Genomic DNA, 18,727 nt, shown 5'->3' with positions numbered 1-18,727 from the left:
ACCCAAACATATATCATTTAAAAAATAATGATATACTTACCAATACTTACGTTGTAATGGTATGCGTTGTAAAAGTATATGCGTTGTAAAATCCTGCGTGGTAATGGTATGCGTTGTAAAAGTTTTTGCGTTGTAAAAGTTGCGTGGTAATGGTACTGCGTTGTAAAAATTGCGTGGTAAACGTTGTATACCTTTTGTGTCTAATGTGATGTTGATTCTAGTTTAAATATTCTATGGTAGAACATCTGCAGCTGTACTCAGGTGTAATTGTATTATCATGAACAGTGAGATATAAAAGATTCATAAAAATAACTAGGGACATTTATTTCTATATTCCATTCATGAAGGAGCATGATTTTATCGTCAGAGGATTTTATTGGGATTAGATCTGTACAATTCGTCCCATCTCAGTCACTGGTGCATTCTATATACTGAGTTGCAGAAACAGCCTCCTGTGTTTTATGCCAGTTTTCTAGTTTTCAAATGTACATAATTTGTGCAATGTCAGTGAAAATAAGTGGCATTATTGACATTCATCTTGCTTTTCAATGCACAATGTACAAGACATTAAGGATAGATTGTAAATATTAATATACTTTACAATGTACTTTTCATCATCAATGAGCTTTTGGAGATTTTACATTTGTTCATTCTGTCAACTCTCTATTCCTGCTTTTGATTTCATTAGCAACAAAAATGTGAAATACATTTATTATTCATTCTTGTCTTTAAATAACCAGAACCGATGAAACAATTAATGCACCAAAAGCAAAGAAGCTCTCATAACAATTCTCAGAATTCAATGCATAAACATAGAGCATATACAGTAATATTTCACCACATCTTCAGCTTGGAAAACAGGAGTTATAGGAAACATACCTGAGGTGAATATGTTGTTGAAAGAAGGTAACATCTGAATAACTGAATCACCAAGGAAGGCAGAATCATTTGCAGAATATGTTTCCAGCATTAAAGCTGCATCCAAGTATCGTTCATGGAGCTCTTTCAGCTCCGAAAATGATGCCATTTTCAATTATTCAAAGTTTCAAACTCTACTTCTTCTGTGTGTGCACCTATTCCTATATTAAATCATCTAAATTAAAAATGATCGATGAACAGAAGTCAGTTTGATCTGTGTGCGCTCCAAACCTCATCCAAATTCTATTTTTCTTTGAGGTCAGCTGAGTGAAGCTTAGAAATATTTAACATTCTGTTTGCAAAGCATAATGTTGTGAAGTGTGTCACATGCACCATCATCTTAATGTAAACAGATACAGCAATGCTATTTCTACCACTGAACTGAATCTTTCAGAATATGCACTTGCTATTCATTCTTTGAACAAGCTTGGTTTTGAGCTTTTTTGTTTTTAGTCTTTTTTATTGTACTATGAAACGAATTAGTATCACAAAAACACTAAAAACTTAGGGCATCATTTATGAGAAATGACGCATCGCTGCGTGAAAGCAGCGATGCGTCACTTCACATGGGGCAAGCCCCATGTAAAAGGGCCTGCGTCAGTCATGGTTAATAATGAATGATGAATGGAGCCACGATTCCCGTTGGTAGTTGCATAGGTGGCACTTGACAGCTCTGTCTGCACGTGCCCATGCTGGATTGTACAGTACTAAGGGCAGTTAGCCTCATGAAAATAATTCTCTTGCGTGCCTGGGTCCCTACGGCTTCCCTTAGGTATGGTTGGGCTTTCCCCAAGGTGTAAGATTCATCCAATGCCTATGTGTAGGTGTTATGTCGGAGTGTGGTTAAATCCTTTTCATACGAAATGGAGCAGACCTGCGGTCTCATGATGTTCGACCAGGCCTTATGCAGGATGTCTGTTAGGGGCATACTATTTGGTTTATATTTAGGGTCTCTATTGTTTTCCCCAACTTGGTGTTCCAGGAAGAGATCTCATCTATGAAAATTGTTACAAGTTGATGTTTGAGAGAGTTATGCTGTGCCTTAAGGACTCTATAATATAATACTTTATTAGATCCCTTGGAGGGCCAGTTTGGGTCTGCCGAGCCCTAATTCCAGCTGTCATCTTGTGTTCCTTGCATTCCTGGGTACTCGCAGCACCATCTTGTGAGCTTTGACCTGCTCTGCTGCCATAAGTTTGTCTTAAGCTCTTGCAAATGCCAAGTGACTGTAGTTAATGGCCGGAATTAGTTTTGCTCTAGGAACCTTCAGCATGGGGTTTGCTGTGGGGATGGTCAAGCGTTGACGTAGGCGTCTCATTGAAAGGATTACACTGTTGATTTTGGCAGTAAGATGTTTTATATGAGCTGCCGATGTTGCCCTCTCATTTAGCTAAACCCCCAGATAGTTATAGGCTGTGGTGGTCCCAAGTTGGTGATCTCCCATATTCCAGATTGTTTGTGTTTTGTGTGGGTATCTGCCAAATACCATTATCTTTGTTTTGCCTTGGTTAACTGTCAGGTGATTTTCCTTGCTGTACTACCCCAGCTCCTTTAGTGCTCTTTTGAGGACCACCCTTGTTTGGTTCATCACTACGGTGTCATCTGCATACTGAAGAATTGCCGTTCTTGCCATGCCCAGTCTCAGTGGAACTAGACTAGCCTCTTTCATAGCTTCCCCCAAGTCTGTTGTGTAAAGGTTAAATAGTAGGGGGGCCAGGACGCAGCCCTGCTTCAGTCTGTTGTTGGTTTCAACTTTTGCTGATAGCGATGTGGGGCTCATTTTAACTTGTACCCAGGTCCCCTCATGAAGGGATATGATGGCTTTCAATAGCTTAGATGGTACCCCCCAGGCTGACAGTTGTCCCCAAAGTTTGCCTGTATCGACTTTATCAAAAGCTGTGCTGAGCAATGGCAGGTGCCTGACTTTCACTGCACGTTTTGAGATGTAGGCCAGGGTTATGATGTTGTCCGTTGTTGCGCTGTTTTTCCTGAAGCCGGTCTGGTAGAATGGTTGTATTTCATTGTTACTATCTCAGTCCTCTAAATCTCTCAATCATAATTTTGCAAAAGCTTCGACTTCTACATCCAGCAGGGCCACGAGCCTATAGGTGGTGGGGTTGGAGTGGTTGCCTTTCTTGTGAATAGGGAAGAGGATTGATCCTTTACATGAATATGGAATCATTGGATGTATGTCGTTACTAGGCATGATTTTACAACGCATGCCTTTACCACGCAACTTTTACAACGCAAGTCATAACAACGACTTGCGTTGGGGGGTGCTGGATAGTGAATAGTTTAATTTACTATTCCAACTCCAGTCCCCGTGGATAGTAGGGAAGGTTCCTCTTTACCCATGCTGACCCTGTTTGTTGTCACCTGGGTGGCCATTGATGCTAATCCTGGTCCAGAGGGAATCAAACACCTCTTCCAACATTATATCCCTACAAGACAGCTGAGTTCTGCCAATAAAATGTGGCTGGTTATTCCCAGGTTTAGGAGGGCAAGGTGGGGATGAAGAGCGTTTGCTGTGGTGGCCTCTAAACTTTGGAATACTCTCCCTATATTGATCTCCTACCTTGAGTCATACCTCTCCTTCCACAAGTCTTTAAAGATCTGGATTTTTACCCTTTAACTGTTTTCTTAGAGGGTTGATGCTCCAATCTTTCTTACAGTGGAACTGTCCAATCTATTTTGCTTCATTGTAATTTTCTTTGTTTGCTTTAGGGAGAATAAACTTTCCATCTCCTCTCAATTGCTAATATTAATGAATTCTAAGGAGAAGCAATTAACCCGTTAACCGAATTGGGAAGCACAAACCTAACATTAGAATACTGAATCACAATGCCCCTCTGATCAGTCATTGGGTCGAAGTGCTGGGAGCGATCTCAGATGTTGCTTACTTTATATTTTAAGCCCACTTTCTATCTCTTTTTCTGACATCGCTTGTGCTCCACCTCACATCTATTACCATTTTTCATTGTCTTCTCTACCCTTGCCTCTCCCCTTCTGTACAACTCTTTTTTATCCTTGTATAATGGTCATGACCATATCTCTCATAAAGCAGGCTAATGTTTGTTCCTGGCCATCTTTTTCTTATACTCCCCATTCCTTCATGGCGCCCTGGGCCTTGTCCCCCTGCCCTATTCATATCCCCTTTCTAGCTCGGATATTATAGGAGGAGAGTAGCTACCTTGTGGCCTTTCTATGCCGGCCGACCAAACGCGTGCTCTCCCCATTTAAATTGGATGGCTGCCGACCGGCTTTCTCAGCCGCTCGTATCAGTCGTCGGCTTTGCCCTGAAAGACCGGGACTTCGGACATTTGGCATTCTGGTCGTTGTTACATACATATCAGGTAAGTCCTCCATTGTAGAGCCTTTCCAGTTTTGCTCCGGTGCTCCTTTTCTGTCCAGCATTGCAGAGCATTTTTATTTGTGCTCACGCACTCTTTTTTCTTTCCCGCAGTTTGTCGATCTATCTAGGTATAATTTACTTAGATGTTATCATTTTAAGCTGATTGCACATTATGCTAATCTTGCCACTTTTCTATCAATGGTACTCGCTCCACTCCACCTAGAGCAGAGCAAGGGTTACTTTTAGCCTTCCCCGCTATTCTTTACCTATAATGACTAGACCGGAATGTAACCAGACCCTGGTTGGACCAAGTTTTCTGTCCTATATCGTTTTCTCTCTTGCAACAAGGAGAAAGCCCTTTACCAACCTCATCCTTTAATTACTATGATGCAGTGTAGCTCTCTTTGCCTCTTTGCCTTCTGAATACTCCATTTCTTGTTTTAGTCAGGCCACTTAACGGGTATGTATTTGTGTTTTCTTTGGACTTAGCGGGTTATCTGTATTTGAAAACCTATTCTGTACCCAGGAGGCCTCCTGTATTTCACAAAAGTATTTGTGGCTTTCATTCGGACCTCGTGGCATATCACTTTCTGAATCTTACACAGCTGTCTATCCATCTACTGGGGAAAGCGGTGGCCCATTTCGTTCTTTCACTTACCCAATGACCATAAGCTTAATCTTGATATCCTGGTCTTTGACTGCAGATCAAATACCTTCATTTTACTTTGCAGGCCCTGTTATTGACCCTACTTTCCATTGCCTTGCTGCTCCTCATAATCTTGGCTCTTCCTGGATATTTGACCGCAGGTACTGCTGTGCCCCACTGGGCATCTTCCAACAATCTGCTAGCCACTTTATCACTTTCCCTCTGCTGGTCGCGAACTTCACGATCAGGTGGAATATGTATTTTAACAGACTCAATGTCTTTGGTGTTTCTTTCTTACATGGCACGTATACATTTCCCTCTGTTGTTTTGGAGAGCATTATATGTTAGTTGATGACTGGATAGGTTACTTATGTCTGTTTTTTTGTTTTTTTTGTCTTTAAAAGTGTGCCAGCCCCCTTTCAATTGAATTCATCCTTTTATTTAAATGTCATAACCTGTGCCTTCCCATTCTTTATGAGTATCAACAGGGATTATTCTGTTATTATGATACGCCAACCCATTATAGTGTATTATTCATTGCATGTTTTTATATTATGTCTATTTCTCCTTAGGCGCACCTTATTTTGGTTTTCACACCTGACCAGCTCGCCCTGAAGAAGGTGTGACCCAGTCTTGGGTTAAAAAAACACCGAAACGTTCGTTGTTGCTGGACATATATGATGTCTTGGTTTTTTCTACCTCATTTCCTGAGAAGATACTGGACTATGAACTGCATTCCTGCCTGTGGAAGTGATTGCCTGATAAATATGACTATATAACCAACTCGCCTTATATTATTTAAATTGTATGTGTCTCCTTCCTAATTGTGGGGATATTTTTGATACCGCCCAACAATGTATATTGATATTTAATTAATTGTAATGTTTGTTTGGATGGATGAGTCTATGTGGATATGTGACTTGTTGGTTTGGTTTGAAAGAGTGTGTGTTTGTGATTCAAGATGTGCTTTATTGTTTCTGATATTTATTTCTATTATGCTTTGTTACAATTTTGATAAAACAACATAAATCAATGTGATCTTTTGCATCATACAATATACTCTGCATTATAATTGGGAAGGCCTGTATTTTAGGACTGGTTTAGTACATTTGTGACTTTGAGTACCTTTAAAAAAAAAAATTCAGGCAGATGTTTTTTTTGTTTCATTTTCTCCTGCTGGATCTCTCGGCGGCATTTGATTCGGTCAACCATAAGATTCTGGTTGGCCGCATACAGAGTCTGGGGATCAAGGACACAGCATTAGATCTCCTCCAATCCTTCCACGACCTTGAGCCCTACATTGTTCAATCTTTATATCATACCACTGGCCACACTTATCAAAAATTCTCTCTTCTCCCTGACATCATATGCTAATGATAACCAAATTGTGGTATCACTAGCGAATTCGAAATCAATTCTGGCTCTGCATTTAGGACCTGCATGTGCAATGTGAACAAGTGGATGTACAACAATTGTCTTAAACTGAATGCCACAAAGACAGAGGTCATTATCTTTGGCAATAACCCTTCATTCTGGAAGCTGGCATGGTGGCAGCCTGAGCTGGGCCCACTTCCTGAACCCATAAATAAAGCAAAAAATCTTGGCTTTCTGTTCGATAACCAGTTGAAGCTCAATGACCAAGTGAAAAAACTCACATTTGCCTCATACTGCTCTCTATGGCTTGTAAAAAAGATTGAAAAATTCCTACCCCCTGAGCTTTTGAAAACCGTGATCTTTGCACTGTTACTCACAAGGACCGACTACTGCAACAGACTCTATCTCATCCTTACTACAGGCCTTCTGAAGAGGCTGCAGATGCTGCAGAATGCAGCTTAACGATTTCTCTTCAAAACTCAAAAATATGAATCTGCGAGAAGATCCATCGGGAACCTTCACTGGCAACCGGTCAGACAACGTTGCAGGGTCAAGGCCCTTTGTCTGGCCTATAAATCACTGCACGGTCTGGGGCCAATCCATTTCAAGGAGAAACTTACATGGTTTATCCCGTGGGTGACTCTTCATCTGTGTTCTGCCATAGACTTGACTGTCCCCCTATTTAGGAGGACCACTTTGGGTGCCTCTATAGTGCCAATACGCCCTTGAGCATGAGTTTGCGCTTTACAAATCATAGTCATATTCATATTCCTATCATACATCTCTCGCAGATGACTTATGTCGGTAGTAGTGCATGGAGAATAACAAGACTGTCCTTTCAGATCTCTTGCTCTCTCTCAGATGATGGGTGAGGGGAAAGCCTTGCACTCCTATTGGACCTCGGGCTCAGATGACAGGTGTGAATTGTAGGGTGTGCTAAGAGAGACCAACCTCACTGCTCAATCCTTTCTCGCAGCTGATGGGAGTGTGCAGTAGTAAGTGGAAAGGGACTATCCTCTATGCTAACATCCCTCTCGCTGATAATAGGTGTGCATAGTAGGGTGTAGGGAGAGACTGCACTCTACTCAACACTCTCACCAAGCAGAGGGGCGTAAATAGTAGATTCTGATAAACACCATCTCCAGTAAGACTCCTTACTACAGTAACAAGTGTGCATAAAAAAACATAACAGTCTTTGGCCATGTGCAGTGGTAGGTTGATCACAAGGCCTGGTCTGCAACCAGTCTCTGTTGCCAACTCGCTAAAGGCAGCCAAAGGCAGCCAACCCGCACCCCCCCTCCACGGGCTACTTTTGACCCTGGCCACCCCGGCAACATATTTAATAGGTAAGGGGCACAAACCCCCTTCCCCTCAGATGATTTTATCCCCAGGGACCCCATCCCCCAGGGTCCAACCACATATGTCAAGAGAAGGGTGGGCAAATGTTATTCTCATGCAACTTCTATGATTTTTTTTACACATTGCCAGATTGTCCTTGTTACTTTCTCTTTCTATGTGTGCTGCATTCTGAGGAATATGCCACTGTTGATTGTTTTTGTGCAAGAAAGCGTCCCTTCCTTCTAAAAACCGCCCTTCATTCAACACAGGCACCCTTGCACCATGGTTAAAGTGTGCCTAGGCAGCCAAAATGACACCAGCAAAAGGGACTATAGCAGAAATTCTTTTAAATATGGCACATTCCTGCTTTTTCCCTATCACACAGTCCAGTAAATTGACATGTTGCACTATATGACTTTTTTTATAAAAAGCCCCTAAGTGGTTAAGGGGCCATTGCTGACTGAGACCCTGGAACCAACCTACACATGAATGATGTGGCCCAAGAAATCTGACACCCTTCTTAGGTGGCACATATTCCATTTCAGAGAGGACCTGTCTGGGCAATTAAGGCTGGATTTCTCATATTGAAGCAGTACCAAGACTCATGTGCATATGGCTGGGACTGGAGTGATCTGAGGTGGCATGGTTGGTATAGAAACAATGGGTCAGAATACTACCCTGAGTGATTGCCAGAGGTTAGACAAACTGCAAGAATCCCTCTCATATTTGTTTTGTATCTGCTTTCTTTATAGCGCCTGCAACCTTTTCGCAGAGCTACTTCTATTGCTCAGTGTCCACAGATGCCCATGCATGTCAGAATCTGCACAGCATCACCCACACCGGTGACCGCGGAGTATAACAAATCTAAAAAATAGTTAAACATGAGGTCAATATTTGTCCCCACCGCCAGGTTTTACCTGACAATGGAAAACAGAAAATGAACCTTGTACATTGGGCCAGCAGTGATAGTTTATCTAAATCTTTGAGCTACTTTACACTCCTATTTTTTAATACCCAAATACCTAAAATTGTCGGAGTACATTCTACTAGTAGTACATTTACGTTTGTGAACAGTGCCACAGTATCCCAATATAACAAAAATGTTAAACTTTAAAATTTAAAATGTAAATATGCAACAATGGAAATTCCACTGCCATCTCCCAAAATGTGGCGTACTGATGTACGTTTGAATGCAGCCCATGCACTATTGATACTCGGGGCAACCTAATGGGTATGGGGGCTACATTTTGTGTCTAATGTGATGTTGATTCTAGTTGACATAATCTATGGTAGAATATCTGCAGCTGTATTATCATGAACAGTGAGATATAAAAGATTCATAAAAAGAACTAGGGAAATATATCTGTATATTCCATTCATGAAGGGGCATGATTTTATCGTCAGAGGATTTTATTGGGATTAGATCTGTACAATTTGTCTCTTCTCAGTCAATAGTGCATTCTATATACTGAGTTGCAGAAACAGCCTCCTGTGTTTTATGCCAGTTTTCTAGTTTTCAAAAGAACATAATTTGTGCAATGTCAGTGAAAATAAGTGGCATTATTGACATTCATCTTGCTTTTCAATGCACAATGTACAAGACATTATGGATGGATTGTAAATATTAATATACTTTACAATGTACTTTTCATCATCAATGAGCTTTTGCAGATTTCACATTTGTTCATTCTGTCAACTGTCTATTCCTGATTTTGATTTCATTAGCAACAAAAATGTGAAATACATTTATTATTCATTCTTGTCTTTAAATATCCAGAACCGATGAAACAATTAATGCACCGAAAGAAAGAAGCTCTCATAACAATTCTCAGAATTCAATGCATAAACATAGAGCATATACAGTGATATTTCTCCACAACTTCAGCTTGGAAAACAGGAGTTATCGGAAACATACCTGAGGAGAATATTTTGTTGAAAGAAGGTAACATCTGAATAACTGAATCATTAAGGAAGGCAGAATCATTTGCAGTATATGTTTCCAGCATCAAAGCTGCATCCAAGTATCGTTCATGGAGCTCTTTCAGCTCAGAAAATGATGCCATTTTCAAGTATTCAAAGTTTCAAACTCTACTTCTTCTGTGTGTGCAGCTATACTTATATTTAATCATCTAAATTGCAAATGATCGATGAACAGAAGTCAGTTTGATTTGTGTGCGCTCCAAACCTCATCCAAATTCTATTCTTCTTTGATGTCAGCTGATTGAAGCTTAGAAATATTTAGCATTCTGTTTGCAAAGCATAATGTTGTGAAGTTTGTCACATGCACCATCACCTTAATTGAAACAGATAGGCTTAAAGTACCTTGAACGTCTCGCCGAGGTTCTACATGCCGCCAATATCTCCTACCTTATATACGCCAACGATACACAAATCTACATTAAAATCTCTTCCCCTGTGAAATTTTCTCCCTGAATGAGGCCTTGAAGCTGACAGTCCACTGGCTCACCGCCAACCAGCTTAAACTCAACGCAAATAAAACTGAATTTCTTCTGATCTCTCCACCCAAACCCAATCCAGGCATCCAAGAATGGATCAAGACCATCTCAGCACTAAACTACCTCCCTCGGCGAAATCCCTTGGAATAACCCTGGATGGCAGTCTGAACATGCATGGCCATATAAACTCGATGGCCAAAATGGATAGATTGCACCTGAGTTACCTAAGAAACCTAAAGCCCTTCATGATGTGTCCGACCTTAATACGGCAGTACAGACACTAGTCATTTCCAGATTAGAATATGGATGCTCTACTCTTGCCGGTCTACCCAAGAAATCTCTGGCCCCATTGAAAGCCTGCCACAACACCGCCCCCAGACTACTAACCGACTCAAAGCAAAATGACCACATCTCTCCCCACCTCAAAGCGCTGAACTTGCTTTTCCTAGAGGCCAGAATCCAATTGAAACTGGCCTGCATTACTCACAAAGCTCTTTATAACAACTCCCCTATATTTCTTGCACAAAAACCCGTGATATCAGGAGGACCCCGAAACTCCCGAACTGCCAAAAACCTACTGCTGTAACCTGCATGTTTCTGGAAGAAAAAAAACTACAATCAGGCCATCACTGGGGCTGCGCCAATGATTTGGAACTCTCTCGCCTAATGAACACGTTATATTAAAATCTTTCTCTGGACGATACCTATTCCTGCACTCCGGGGCATTCTCCAAAGAGTTGAGACTATGTGCCTTCTTGTACAATGTATCTACTTGTTTTAATTTCCTTCCCACATGTAGCCAGGACTTTAGACTGCGTGTCTTCTTGCATTTTGTATCCACTATTTTACCCAATTGATCCCTCCCTTCCCATCGCTTTGTATACCACCCTTAATACTGTAAAGTGCTCTGATACCCTCATAGGTCTGGTTCGCACTCTATAAAACTATAACATAAATAAAATAATATATAAGGGAAGACAAGTGCAGAAAGAGACAACAGGGGTGCAGAAAGAAGCAAATGAGGTGCAGATGGAGGCAACAGACTTGCATAAAAAGGGAAGAGAGGTGCAGAAAAGGCAGGAAGAGTGCAAAAAGAGGAACAAGTGGTACATAAAGGGAAAAGAGGGTGCAGAAAGAAGCAAGACAGGTGCAGAAAGAAGCATGGAAAGTGCAGAATGACCCCTCCCCACCTTTTTTTCTGTTTGTTTTTTTTCCTTTCTTCTTCACTCCCTTTTTTTTCTCGACGCAGAGGTAAATATTTGTATGGAATTTTTTTAAAATTTTGAAGATCTAAAGTCTTGTGTGTCAGGCAGGTTCTATAAAGACAAAAGTGGTACATAAAGGGAAAAGAGGGTGCAGAAAGAAGCAAGACAGGTGCAGAAAGAAGCATGGAAAGTGCAGAATGACCCCTCCCCACCTTTTTTTCTGTTTTTTTTTCTTCCTTTCTTCTTCACTCCCTTTTTTTTCTCGACGCAGAGGTAAATATTTGTATGGAATTTTTTAAAAATTTTGAAGATCTAAAGTCTTGTGTGTCAGGCAGGTTCTATAAAGACAAAATTATGTTAGGCCATCAGGGAAACTTTTTTGATATATATATGATCAGGCTGATTGTATGAAATCAATACTTAATTAGGTTATCAGGTACTTTATTAGCATATCAGATATATAGGGGGGCCTTGGGAGAGGTTAGCTATCCACCACCAGGACCGTTGGTCCTAAAGCCTCAATACAGGAGGGGCTTGAGGGGTGGAGTCTGTTTACTGACTGCACTACGGGTAGAGGAGGGGGGATGGTGGGTCAGGATAAGGGGGATAGGGATGGGGTTAAAATAGAAAATGCAGTTCACAGTAAATTGAAGATAAGGATGAGCGTATGGATGTCAGGAGATAAGGTCATAAATGGAGAGGTACATCAGTTTTCGAAGGGGGATGAAAGGGTCCAGGGTAACTTACGGTTATGTTCATTTGATGTTTGTGGGTTAAATAATATTGCAAAATGGCAAAGGGTTGCTGCTGAGCTGCGGGTGATGCAATCTGATTTGTCCACCACAAACTGAGGAGTAGGCATTTTAGCAAAGAATGGGATACAAAGCACTGGTAGAATAGCGGTTGACAACCAGGGCCGCTGGGTGGTTTATGAATGTGCTAAGGGGGAATTTGTATTTAGTATATGCTCTGTATTTAGGTCTAACTTTGACGAAGCCACAGTGTTAGAGGGTCTTAATCTGGAATTAGCGCCATGGCCTACCCCATGATCTTGTGTGATGATTTCAACATCCACTTGGATAGTCAAGTTCTTCAAAAGTGGTGGAAATACTATACAGGCAGAAAACCTAGAGTTTTCAAGGCATTACAGCACTTGGTGGAGGATCATGGCCTGAAAGATGCATGGTCTACATTGCTGATATCAGACCCGGGCTTTATGTTTTATTCTTATCCTCACAACAAATTGGTTAGGCTACATTACTTCTATGCTCCATTAGATCTATTAACGGATGCCAGAATACAAGTCTACCTAAGAATCACATCAGATCATGGCCCATTAATGATAGATATCCCGACTAGACATAATAGTAATTCTTCCTCACATAGATCCAATTCATTTGACTTTAATCTTTTAAAAGAGTTTAATTTTATAAACCACATGAATGATTGTATTCAGCAATGTTTAGAAGTCAACCATAAGTCGACCGTACAACCATATGTCTGGGATGCCCTAAAAGCAGGGTTTAGGGGAGAGACTCTGAGCAATGGGCTTTATAAACAGAAACAACTCAGAGCTGAGGTTCAAGATTTTGATGGGAGGATTAGGATGACAGAGGTAGAACTGATGCGGATGATAGCGAATGGAGGAGATACTGTCCCTTTTCAATCAGAAGGAGCCCAATGCAAAGCCAGAAATGACCTTCATTAGAGCAGAGAAATTGCTATTAAAATTAACTTGTTTAAGAGAAAAAGATACAAATTCAGTGAAGCTACTGGGCAGTGTTTGGCACAAAGGCTAAGGTCTAAAGAGGCTTCACAGAGAATCCCAAAAATTGTGGATAGACAGGGTAAATTAGTGGAAACCTCACAGAAAATATTGGAAGTATTTCACTTTTTCTTTAAAACATTATATACCAAAGACAATCAGGGGGAAGAGGATATTGAGACATTCTTCAAGGACGTAGAGTGTGGAAAACTGGGGCAAGTAGAGGCATATATTTTGGATGAACCCATTACCATGGAAGAAATAGAAGAGGCAACAAATAATCGGGACAGTGGAAAAGCAACGGGTCCAGACAAGCTGCCTGTCTATAGAACATTCTTCCAGGAGCTAAAATTTGAAATACTGACTACCCTACAACAAGCACAGGTGGGGACAGTTCTCCCATCATGGGAGGAAGCAAATATTATTGTTTAAAAAAAATAGCAGAGCTCCCAGGGTTGTGTTGGCAAATTTCCCTAGTAAACGCCAGTGGGTAGATATACACAAAAATGTTAGCCACTCGCCTAGCGAATCTTATCACCCCACTTGTATCATTGAAACAACATGTGTTTTTATCCATTTTGGGTACCGCAAATAACATTGACAGCGTAGTAGCATTGCTGGCCAAAGCTAATATTCAGGGCACTACCTTAGGTTTAGTATTATTAGACGCCGAGAAGGCATTCAACCGTGTGTCATGGAGCTTTCTCTGGGGTGCATTACAAGCCATGGGGTTTGGCCCTGGCTTTATTCAAGCAGTTCAAGCTGTTTATAAGACCCCCAATGCTCAAATCTGCATTAATGGGTTAGAATCAGCTCCGGTGTATACAACAAGAGGCAAGTTAGAACTATCTAGGGGACAGCTACAGCAACTACAATCATGCTGTATGAGATTTGTATGGACCCAAGGGAAACCACGAAGAGCAATGCACTTTATGTCACCGCCTCAAGAGAAAGAGGGGTGGGCTGTACCTAATTTTACATTTTATTATTATGCATGTATTTTGAAAAACATCTGGATAATACTCACTGGAGAAGATATTGATAACTCCACAGAATACCCCTTCATATATCAGATGATACTGGGGGCAGGAGTAAGGAATTGTCTGTTTAGAAAGCTGGAGTATAAATATTACAAAAGTACGCATTATAAGGTAGTAGGAGCTGCCTATAAGGTATGAGGAGCAGTACGGAACAAATTACAAATAGGGGGGTTGCTTTTACACCCCATTAAATACACCCATTTTACTACCTGTGGTTTTCACTGATAGAGTTGGTCAGAAATGGAAAAATAAGGGAGTTACATGTATAGGCAAAATGTATAAGGACGAAGGTCTGCTCTCCTTTCAGATATTTTTTGATAAATATAAACTCCTCCAAACAGATTTTTTTTAATTCCTCCAGATGAGGGACTTCTTGATGAAAAAATAGAGGACAATAGAGCCATACGTGTTAGTCGACAGAAGCAACGGATTGGTGGGATCTATAGCTGCTTATTTGATGCGCAGAGAGAAGATCTGGAGGCCAAAATATAAGATGGAAAAATAGATTTGGAGACATACACATAGAACAATCAATTGATATGTAAGGGAACATTTTAATATCAGCCAATCTAAGAACACAACATTTTCAAACTATATTTGATCTATATCATACCCCTGCGAAGATGATGAACATGAGGGGCTTAATGATGGGAAATGTTTTAGAAGTGGTGCAGATGTGGCTGACATTATACATATTTTTTATAAATGTTGGAAGTTGATTCAACTTTTGGACCATATAGAGAAGTTCCTCTCGGAAATTACGGGAGTTAAAATTAATATCACACCATCCATTATGTTAATGGGCATAGGGGAAGAACTAATTGAGGGACATCCAGCTTCTGAATTCAGTTATTTGATTTTTATAGCAGTGGCAGTAGTCCGTCTATGTATAACCTCCTTGTAGCTCTTTTTCAAAGTTCTGTAGAAATATTGGTGTTAAGAACCCACAATTTTCCTGATGTTCTAGAGTTTCAGTCTTGATTGAATCAAAGCCTGGTGGCTCTAAAGAAGATGCCAGAATGGGAGAGCTGCTTGTTGGTGGCAGTGTATTTGGACTGGGACAACCTGCTTGTATTTTCCGAGAATTGGAGCAGTGGAGGCCCCTGGCGATTCTGATAAATCCCTGGCATATTTATGTTCATTTCCCGGCCATGGGCAGTATTGGGACCGGCGTCTCCCAATTTGAGTACTCTGGTCTAGTATTGCAGAGGAGTGAATATTGTGAGATCCCTCCAAACAGGGGATTGTTCCATTGCTGGCTTTAGTCCTTTCTGGTAAGTCAGGATGGGGGAATTATTAACATTAGAATGGTGTTTGCATAAAAATTGAGTGATGAGGCCTGGTTTTGGTGTCTTTAAAAATTACTTTGAGTCAGGGACTTCATTTTGTGAACTCTTTAAGATTCTAGGTGAAATTGTTTTCCTGACGTAGGGAAGCTGTTTCTTCTTGGCATCCTGTGATTGAGGTCCAGCTGTCAGTGACTGTATCTTACCCCAGTAGTCTTTACCCTCCTCCTTGGGGATAGCCGATCACCAGGAGGGGTGGCTGCGGCAAGCCAACAAACCACCTCTCCCCAGGGGGCCAAAAGTAGTCAGGAGACCTGGGGCTAAAGCCAACCTGCTCTGGAGGTTAGCCTCTGGGGAGCCCGTGGATCAACTATTTTCAAGTTGACATGCTAGGGTCTTGGGTAAAGTTTTCAATAAGCAATAATCGCACCTTGGATAGACATGGCTACAATACTGCCAGTGCACAAAGATGTTTTGCACATCTGTACTTTCATGGTGACATACGTACTCTTTATCTCCAAATGTTTTTTTTTTTTTAGTCCTATGTACTGGGCTTTGTGCTTGTCTTTAGCATAGCGCTTAGATACCCCTGGGTGATACAGCGCTATATAAGCTCATATTAACATTAACATTAACATTCACATAGGTGTGGCTGCGTACACACTCACAGTCTGTTTATTAACCCAGAAACATGTTTGAATGGTGTGAGTGAGGTGTTTCTTGTCCTCATCTCATCATAAACATGTGAATGGCTGTGAGGAGCAACATGTGTGACTGCTTAGCTGTGTGCCTACACAGATCATGTATTTTGTGCATTTACACCACCGTCAGATGAAATTACAAACTATGCTTTCTACCATTTTGTGATAGACTACTTTAATGAACTCAGGTTTGCTTGCCTAGGCTCTATTTGTGAGACTTACACGCCTCCTCCCACCCAGCCCAACTAGACCATCAGGAAGAGTGTCAATCATACAATGCTGGTAAGTGTACTTGCAAGATGGTTGTCACTGGTGGCTGGTGTTTTTGTCTCAGAGGGAAATTTGGTAGTTGTGATAGGTTCAGATATCAGTCCCCAGTGTCAGCCATCTTTCTAGTACACTTCCCTTCACTGTCAGGTACCTGTGGAGATGTATTTCTTCTATTGTAGAACTTGGTGATGTAATTGAATGACATCACTACGTAGTTCTAGGAAAGAGAATCAGTTGAAGAAGCTGGAGGTCGCTGTACAACAACTATGAAGATGTACTATGAATAAATACCTTTTACCTACTAACCACTGTGAGCGTGGTTGCACCATTTTTTGGCAACAAGGGGGAAGATTACTGAGTGACCTCCGGCCCTGGAAAAGCAGCTCACCGAGGAGTCCTGATAATGATCTTTAAGTTTTGGAACTGTGAGTAATTGCACCGTTTTTTAAAATTTGCCTTATTGAAAAGGAACTAGTTGTTTTTGGCAAAGCTAAAAGCTTAATGGTACAATCATTGCTGTGAACTTGCGTTGCTGTCAGCTTTTAATGAAGAAGTTACTTACTTTGCCACTAGAAACTAAATGTAAATTTTTGTTATGTGGATTACAACATTAAATCATCATTAATTTTGATGTGCGTTTTAGAGTCAACTCAAATTAAGTAACTATTGTCATTTTCTTTGAGCTCATGTTTACCATGTTGGATTTTAAATTAGTTTAATGCTGGAGCAATTGCACAAGAGAGACTAGAAAGAGCAACAATGCAGCACAAGGCTGTAAAAAAGACTGTGCATTGAAAGTAAACAAGCTGACGTGTGAAGCGAAGCGTAAGCCCGAGAGAGGAATTAACTTTGAAGGCAAAGTCTACGAAGTGCAAGTTAACGCGTGAGGTCAGGGCGAGGTCATGAATGCTTTGAAAGTAATCAATGCTGTGGAAATCAGAGGCGCGAGTTAATGCGCAAGGTATTATTGCATTATTTCACAAAACAGTGAAAAGCAGAAGCGTGAATTAATGTGCCTAATAGTATTTCATTGTAGTTTTCTCATCGGGTGTGATTGTGATCATTTTCCTCATCGTGGGAGTTCTGCCAACTTACAGGAGATTGCCCTAACGTCTGATGCAAGTACGCGCAGCCTCGCATTTTCATTTAGACATGAGCATAGAAAGAGGATTGTTGTCTACAGTGATAAAGTGAAACTTCTGCTATTCAAGGGAGATACTGCTACACTACAACTGTGTAATAACTCGCGGACAATTACAAACTGATTTTGCACAAGAGAAGTAAAGAGACATATTGCTACAGTGTAATTATTTTAGATTATTTTAGATAGGTATTTTAGAAAATTATTTTAGATTGGTGTTTTAATTTATTGTTATAACTTATTTTTTAGTTAGTTGTGATAGTTTGTTGTTTAATTTTTTTATTACAAATATGTAAGATCAAAGTATGGCTGCTCCACCTTCATTTTTGCTTCTTCCTGGGGAACAAAGTATTCCTTGGAAAAGTTGGAAGAACCTTTTTAGCACTTATATGCTAGCGATTGGTGGTGAGAAATATAGACTGTTAATTAGACAAGCAATTTTGTTACAGCATTTAGGGACAGAGGGAAAAAGGATATATGATGATCTTCCCGAAGTTTCTTTGGCACTTTTTAATGGTCAAACTGTAAATGTATATGAGATGTTGTTGCAAATGCTAGAAAACATTTTAGACCTAAGCTTAGTGTGGTTTTTGAGAGACACAAATGTTTTTGTTGAGTACAAGCAAATGACGACCATATTATGACTCATGTAGCGACACTGCATGGATTGACAGTAACATGTGAGCTTCAAGGTCTAATGAAATCTGTAATTTGAGACCAAATTGTGAGATGTACCAGAGACAAAAAGGTCAAAGAAAGACGTTTGTCCTTGGTTCCTACATTAAAAGAAGCTGTACAAATTGCCGGGAGCTTGGACCATACTGCTGTTTGGAAGAAGGAGATTGTCATGGGAAAATTAACTGTAACATCTTCAGAAAAAGAGGTTGTTGCCCTGTATGTACAAGAGGTTGGACTGAAAAATACTGCTAAAGTAGAGTTTCCATATGTATCCAATCCAAAAAAATATACATAATGTAGTTGTAAAAAGACAAAAGGACATGTTATAGGTGTGTTTGCCATGGGCACATTGCTTCTAGTTTTGCATGTGGGGCTATAAACATGACGTGTAGGTAATGCGGAAAGAAAGGTAATTCAGCTAAAATGTGCAGATTTAAAGTACTAAGTCCTAGCGTTAAAACAGTAGAAAATCCGGTCGAGGTAAGAGAAGAATTAATGCTATCTGTTGATGAGTGTGGAATGTCTCACCACAATCATGAAATAATTATTAATGAGAA

At 40.6% G+C, this 18,727-nt stretch overlaps 1 protein-coding gene and 1 pseudogene across 1 annotated transcript in view; both read right to left on the bottom strand.

Moving 5' to 3' along the window:
* Window positions 1-975, bottom strand: part of LOC144752110 (nicotinamide N-methyltransferase-like) — a 285,975-nt gene extending 285,000 nt beyond the window's left edge. Inside the window, exon 1 of the mRNA XM_078640054.1 lies at window positions 880-975. Within this exon, the coding sequence (XP_078496180.1) occupies window positions 880-970 (91 nt within the window). The 5' untranslated portion in view covers window positions 971-975. The remainder of the gene's footprint in view (window positions 1-879) is intronic.
* A 14,752-nt stretch (window positions 976-15,727) lies between these two features.
* LOC144752319 (U4 spliceosomal RNA) lies at window positions 15,728-15,851 on the bottom strand (annotated as a pseudogene).
* Window positions 15,852-18,727: the final 2,876 nt, after the last annotated feature.

This window comes from Lissotriton helveticus, chromosome 4_2, assembly GCF_964261635.1.
Source record: "Lissotriton helveticus chromosome 4_2, aLisHel1.1, whole genome shotgun sequence".
NCBI classification, from domain to species: domain Eukaryota; kingdom Metazoa; phylum Chordata; class Amphibia; order Caudata; family Salamandridae; genus Lissotriton; species Lissotriton helveticus.
This window is presented reverse-complemented; position numbering and strand designations above follow the sequence as displayed.